Genomic DNA, 6,836 nt, shown 5'->3' with positions numbered 1-6,836 from the left:
ACATGTGCCTATCTAAAGTAACAAATAACAAAATATCAATTATATCAAATCAAAATCAAGACAAAATCTCCTAAATATATTTATATCTCTAACACAGGAAAATAATCGTGGAGGAAATCTCTAAGTTGTAGCCTTGCTATCTAACAGACCCAACCGTGCTCAGAAGCCTTCTTCCCCAACCAGTTTTGCACTCATAGGGAGCAAGCTGGAGGAGGAGAGGCCGATTTTCACACCTATTCGTGCGCGCCGAACGCCAAAAAACGGAGCTACCTAAATCTCATGAGAAGCCCGGCGCCGAGAAGATCATTTCACGCGCCAAAATTTTGGGGTCGGTGGATAAGTCGTCCACACATTTTGATCAAAGGAAGGAAGTCTTCCTTCGGTTAGAAATGGCTCTAACAGATTCTGAACAGAAAGAGAGAAAGCGAGAGAGAGAGCTCACTGCGCCGCCATTGACAAGTTTTTTGGCCGCGAGCTTCGATCGAAATTTCGTCACTCCTCAGGCAATCTCGAGGTCTGACATCTCTTCAAGAAGCTTTCTACAACCTCAAGGAGTACCTGGATCTCCCTTGTTTGAAGCTTCATCAAGTAACCAGGTAAGTGCCATTGATGATCATCTGAAGGTTCGATCATGGAGGATCCTTCATTTCTTCACATTTCTTTGTGATTCTTAGTTCAAATCACTCCCACACCCTTGCTGATCGCGAATATATGCTTGTTTTATGATTTCGTTGCATATAATCCCCCGAGTCAACCTCTCAAACCTTTGAACACATCGCGAACTCCCTAGCTCTCTCGCGATGCTCTCAACCTCGCACGATGGTCAGGTAAGTTCCATTTGCCTTCCCTTATGCTATTTGATTGCTTTGATTAGTTTTTTTACGTGAATATTTGGAGATCGAAATTCGTTGGAGGAAGGCTCATGGTCGGTCTTAGTGGAGCTGTTTTTTAGGCAGTCTTAAGGCTGGAAAATCCACATATATTGCACGATTCGAGACTTTGAACGGTTTAGTATTGAAATAGGGGTGATTCGCACAAGTTTTGGTCACGGTATAGGCGCTCCGACGAGGTTCAGGCGTGTTTTCCGGAACCGGGGAGCCGCCGGCCCTCTTCCCTGGTGGGATCGTTGACTGGTCAACATATATGGTAGCCACATTGCATCCACGTTAGCGAGGGAAGATTCAATTCAGTTCTTTAAAAATTAAAAATTAAAAGCCAGATCGGACGGTGGACATTGTGCCACGTGTCGCAATCTGGTAATTTTGAAATTTAAAAAATGATTTTCTGAAATAAATATGATTTTTCAAAAATAAAAAATAAAAATCCGATCGGACGGCCACAATTTGACAACGTGGCGGGATCGTGGATTTTCAAAAGATAAAAATTACTTTTGGAATTATAATTGATTTTTCAAAAATAAAAATTCATTCCGTGATCGTGTCACTCAAGTTTGGCCACTTGTCACGATCTCAGCCGCCCATTCATTTTCTGATAAGAACGACGCCTGCCGCGTGCCACATGAAACCACATTTAGGAACAGAATGCGTGGTTCCCACTGAATCGGGAAAGTAATAGAACAGTGGTGGGAAAAAAGACCCTGGACAGAATTGCCAAGCCTAATTCCCCTAAAAAGAAATTAACAGTTTAAAGCTTCAACCGTTTCTCCTTGTCTTCGTCACCTCCAAGTATAAATCCGGTTAGAGAGTAGTACGTTAAATTAATTTGAGAACGTCTCCTTTTCAGTTTACATCTGCGACCCCACCATTGAATTCATTTTTGCTTGGCTTGTGCTCCTCGCAATAGCAGGTAACACATAATTGGTCTGGGACTCACGTTATCGCATAAATCAAAATAAAGTAGAAATTATCCATAACTACCTGGACGATGGACATATATACATTTTATATAAAGATCAAATTCTCAGCCCAAGCCCAAGCCCAAGCCCACTGGAGTGAACTTTCCTATTTTAGCCCACAACATGCGGTGGATTGGTGGGCCAATTGGGCTGTTGACACTTGACACCCAAGAGCCTGTGTAGGATCTAGGCGGAGCATGTGAAAGGGGGCCCTCGTAGCGGAAAAAGGTCGTTTATGCAGCACCGGGTTCGGTTACATGGATGACGTGGCACCCTCGTACCGATCACATCGCTATGTTGCTCGATTCTACGCATACCAGTTAAATTGTACCGTTAGGATTTTGTGATTCTATCTTTTGATTCATCGTTTACACTATGTACCAATGCCACGTGATGATGTAGCCATCACGCCGGTTGCTTTTGCCTTTTTTTCTCAATGAAGAATCGGTTTAGTCTCGAAATTCTTGAATAAAGCAATCATATAATGACGAAATTTTATAATTCTATGCATTGGAAAAAGGGTAAAAATTGCGTTCGATGATTGGTAATTGCTACAGAGGTCCGTAAGCAGTCAATAACATCGATAAACAAAAAATTGAGAACAATGAACCGTTTGTTTGGTAACTATTTAGCAAGTTACCAACTGTTATATCAATTTGTCAACACTTGTTAATTGTTCCCCGTTTTGAAGTTTTCCCTCTTCTACGTAGGGAACTAACCAGCTATTATACGCGTTTATCGGCCTTTATTTAATTTACTAACTGACTTTTCTCCGATCGAGTAATCGACTAAATTTGCATTAAAAACTTGTATTGGAGCGATTTTCCATTATTGAAGTCAATCGACTAAATTAATAGAAAAATCATCTTTATTTTATTTGTTGAAATTATGAACTGTAATTTGAATGCCTTACCATATTGACTCCGACCAAGTCATCGTATAATTTTGGGTTACCAAGTCTTACTTGAATGACTTACCAACAGTTACTTGATAACAAATGATTCTACCAAATTTTGTAATAGCTCGCAAACTTTATTCGTGTAATTTATGAATACTTAAAAGTTGTCAATTCTCACGTCAATTTACCAACCTCAACTTGAATGCCTTGCCAGCTTTTCTCCGATAAAATTACTAATTAGATTTAGGCTATCAACCTGTGCTCGAACGATTTAAAAACTTTTATTTGGTTTTTTCTACATTACCAACTTTCATTCGCGTGTTAAAAAATATTCTTCAACTATATATTTTAACTAGACATTTAGTAGCGGGTGAGGAACTTCCAATATATATGTTTTTTGGGTCGAAGAGGAACTTCCAATTCGCCCATCCCTTCTCAACAATTTTTCTCCAATTTTTTTGTTTGTAAGAATTTTTACCATTGTTATTACGAAAGAAGGCCGCCCCCCCAAAATTTTCTGGTCGCCATCGCAAAATCAATTAAGTAGAGGAGCTTCTTTGCAAAGTTTGAGAACAATTAAAAAGCAAAAAAAAAAAAAAAAAGGAAATCTCTAGATCAGGGTCACCGTTAGCCCGTAATCGTCTCGTCGCCTCGTGCTTCCGACCACGAACGATCAATAGCTTTGTCGTATTGGCGTGGAGCGCTTTCTGCACTCGAGGTTTATTGAGGTACGAAAATATCGAATCCCGGAGGCACGGATCAGTAAGAACCATCCTTCGAGCTAGCCGCCCACAAGAAAAGTCAATACTTGATGAACCAGGTCAAGGCCTAACTTCTGAATAGTCCTATCTGTGAATCAATACCATAAGGATGCCCTTATGGTTTTTGTTCCTAGGCTGTTTCATTCCTATGCTGCATGCAGGTTCAGATGAAATTTTAAGGAAAGATCTTCCAGACAGTCAAAACTCACTTTGGCGTGGTACGCATCCCACGCGCTACTTGAAGGCGATTGCATCGTCGCGGCGGTCCCGGAGAAGCAATAAGGTTTGAGCACATCACCTGGATCGGGAAAATTCCCCATTTCCTCCACCTGCTTCTCAAACACCTCCGCGCATTCCATGGAAATTTTGTGGTGGATTCGTTCCATCAAGTATCTGGAGTCGTTGCACGCCATCTCCTTCAGCTTCAATGTCTCGCCCGAAATGACGCCGTGGGACCACAACAATGTGGCACCGTCTATACTAATCTGAAAATCCAGAAGTGGGTTGCCGAGCTGCATCAACAGAAGGAAGATGAAGATTGAAAACCGAACGAAGAAAGCTGCCATTGAAAACGCGGGATCCAAACGAGCAAAGTATCGTTAACTGCTATCGCCCTAAGCTTGATCGGTTTCCCGTGGGACTGCTTATCGTAATCCGGCACTAGAGCTTCAAGCTGCGGCACGTAGTGGCCTACAATCATGTTCTATACAGTTTAGTTTGGGGAGGAAAATTAGTATACCAAAAAGGATTTAGAAGAACAGATAGGAATCAACAATCACGTCCAATGGCGCCATCCATGCTAATCTCACTATCCAGAATTGGGTTGCCCAGCTGCATTGATAGAAAGAAGAGAATTTTTTTGTCAGGTAATAAGCTGGAAAATCAAATGAAAAAAAAGTTGTCAAACCGAAGAACGCGCAATCAAATGGAGAGGAGAGCTGTTAACTGCTATCCCCCTAAGCTTGATCGGATTCCCATGGGGCTGCTTATTGTGATCCAGCACCAGAGCCGCAAGCTCCGGCACATAGTGGCCTACAGTTGGAGTTAAATGAACAAGTCGGAATTTGCAATCACATCCATAGCGAGACCAAGAGACGAGGAGTTCTGACACTTACCAGCATAGCTCTCCCCCGCTATATAGAAATCGGAGTCTCTATATTTTGGATATTCTTTGAACCAACCGAGAAGGAGCTGTATGTTTTCTCTGGCTGCAACCCGAAAATATGTCTATCTTACTACATATATGAAGGCTGCTAAGTTCTCGTGAAGCAAAGGAAATTCGTTAGGAACGACTGAGATGTACCGGTGTCTGCATCTTTCCAATCGGCATAGTCCACGGTCGTAGTCGAGTATGAAAACCCAACCGAGATGGGGGATTCCACGTACAGCATGCTCGACACTACCGAAATTGCAATCGAATGAGCGTAAATAACCCTTAACAACTTTGTTGACGCCTAAATTTTGATTAATCTATTTTTTTTTTGCATAAAAATTATAAAAAAATCATCTCACATATTTATTTTTAGCGTACATTGCATTGGCATATAATCGGGCAAGCAGAATACTTAATTTAGCATGCGTCTAGACTAGGCACGGGATGGAAAAATACACCGAGAAGATTTGAAACTTCAAGGACTGTATTGCAAATACTTAAAATTTCGGGACAGTATGTGCAAATACTTGGAACTTCGGGGACCGTATTGCAAATACCAAAAGAAGATGAAGAAGGGAAGATGATGAAGGGAAGATAATGAAAAGAAGATGAAGAAGGGAAGATGATGAAGGGAAGATAATGAAGGGAAGATGAAAATGGAAGGTGAAGAAATGAAGATGAAGAAGGGAAGATGAAAATGGAAGGTGAAGAAATGAAGATGAAGAAGAGAAGATGAAGATGGAAGGTGAAGAAATGAAGGTGAAGAATGAAGGATGAAGAACTTTGCTTATAAAAGAGAGAGCTCTTGAGAAGAGTTAGAGAAGGAGGGAAAGAGAATTGAGAGAGTTTTAGAGTGGAAGAGAATTGAGAGAATTTGTGAGAGAAATTCTTTAGAGAGGAAAAAGAGAGTTCTTGAGAAAAATCGTAAGAGAAAATTTGAGAGTGAAGAAAAGAGTTTTAGTCGAGCATCATCTTCGACGAGTCCCGGCACGTACTTCGCCTCTCGCCATCCAACAGCGCCACTGCTTGCCTTTTTTCGACGATAGCCACGTTCTTCCAACTCCGAGATCTTGAAGGAAGCCATAACGTGTACGTGAGTAAGATTTTGTGTAATAGAAGGTAACCATTTCCATCTCGATCTACAAAAATGTAATCGTTTGGTGTGAACATTTGTTTGTTTATTTTAGACATGTCACGTGTCCCAAAATTTAGCATTATTACATGTTAATTTATTTTTGTAAATACTCGTGATTGGTTGCGTTTTCTTTCTTTCTAAATCACCCATGGTGTATATCATACAAAGTTCAATGTTTTACATCCCCATAAAAAAGAAGAAAAAACCAAAAAAATTGCATCTTTGAATTTCAAGTAAAATCCATCAAAATTGCCAAATCAAATATTTTTCATGAAAATGGTACCGAAAGGGCGTTAGAGTAATCTAGCGTAACCAAATCCCCGAATTCAAAATCTCCGGTTCGCGGAAATAAGATAGTTTTCTCCCGCTATTTTATTTAGGTTTCTAATCAACCTACCGAAAATGATTAGTGGCGACTCCAAATTCAAAACACGTTGCATGTTAATTATTTGAACCTTAAGTTGCGATTTGGTATGGACTTGGGAGAGTCCGAGTTAGGTTAGTTAATTAATTAACCTGATAATCCATTAGCCCGAAAATTAACTTGTTTATATTTTAGGTCGCGACAGCTTAGCGACTCAGCTGGGGAACGAACCCAGAATCTCTGGTTCGCGGAAATAAGATAGTTTTCTCCCGCTATTTTATTTAGGTTTCTAATCAACCTACCGAAAATGATTAGTGGCGACTCCAAATTCAAAACACGTTGCATGTTAATTATTTGAACCTTAAGTTGCGATTTGGTATGGACTTGGGAGAGTCCGAGTTAGGTTAGTTAATTAATTAACCCGATAATCCATTAGCCCGAAAATTAACTTGTTTATATTTTAGGTCGCGACAACTTAGCGACTCCACCGGGGACCCAAAGAGGACTTAGGCCAGATAATTTCATGAAAAAGAAATCACATGATTTGGTAAACTTTGGTTGAATTCTCATTCTTAGGTGTTAAATGTTTTTTGCAGATTGGGAGTTATAAGGGGAGGAGTGATTGGCTAACCCGTTGTTTTGCGAGCTTGGTGAATTGGAATTGTGATTT

General features: G+C 40.4%; 1 protein-coding gene across 1 annotated transcript; it reads right to left on the bottom strand.

Moving 5' to 3' along the window:
• Positions 1-1,444: 1,444 nt before the first annotated feature.
• LOC125315069 (serine carboxypeptidase-like 45) lies at positions 1,445-4,905 on the bottom strand. The gene is made up of 6 exons (XM_048279020.1): positions 4,818-4,905; positions 4,630-4,722; positions 4,461-4,546; positions 3,724-4,026; positions 3,425-3,538; positions 1,445-1,555 (listed from the first exon to the last, which is right to left on the bottom strand). Exons 1-6 carry the CDS (start codon positions 4,903-4,905, stop codon positions 1,445-1,447), a joined length of 795 nt encoding a protein of 264 aa, XP_048134977.1.
• Positions 4,906-6,836: the final 1,931 nt, after the last annotated feature.

The sequence above is a fragment of the Rhodamnia argentea genome, chromosome 5, assembly GCF_020921035.1.
Source record: "Rhodamnia argentea isolate NSW1041297 chromosome 5, ASM2092103v1, whole genome shotgun sequence".
NCBI lineage: Eukaryota > Viridiplantae > Streptophyta > Magnoliopsida > Myrtales > Myrtaceae > Rhodamnia > Rhodamnia argentea.
Note: the sequence above shows the minus strand (reverse complement) of the source record. Positions and strands in the feature narration are given on the sequence as shown.

What these genes read in the sequence shown, in the direction of transcription:
- LOC125315069 (XM_048279020.1), bottom strand. Translation starts at nt 4,905, where the DNA reads ATGCTGTACGTGGAATCCCCCATCTCGGTTGGGTTTTCATACTCGACT. An exon ending in TCAAGCTTAGGGGGATAGCA is followed by an intron (nt 4,027 to 4,460) that starts GTTAACAGCTCT and finishes CTGTTGATGCAG; the next exon opens with CTCGGCAACCCACTTCTGGA. An exon ending in ATACGACAAAGCTATTGATC is followed by an intron (nt 1,556 to 3,424) that starts GTTCGTGGTCGG and finishes TTCCCGATTCAG; the next exon opens with TGGGAACCACGCATTCTGTT.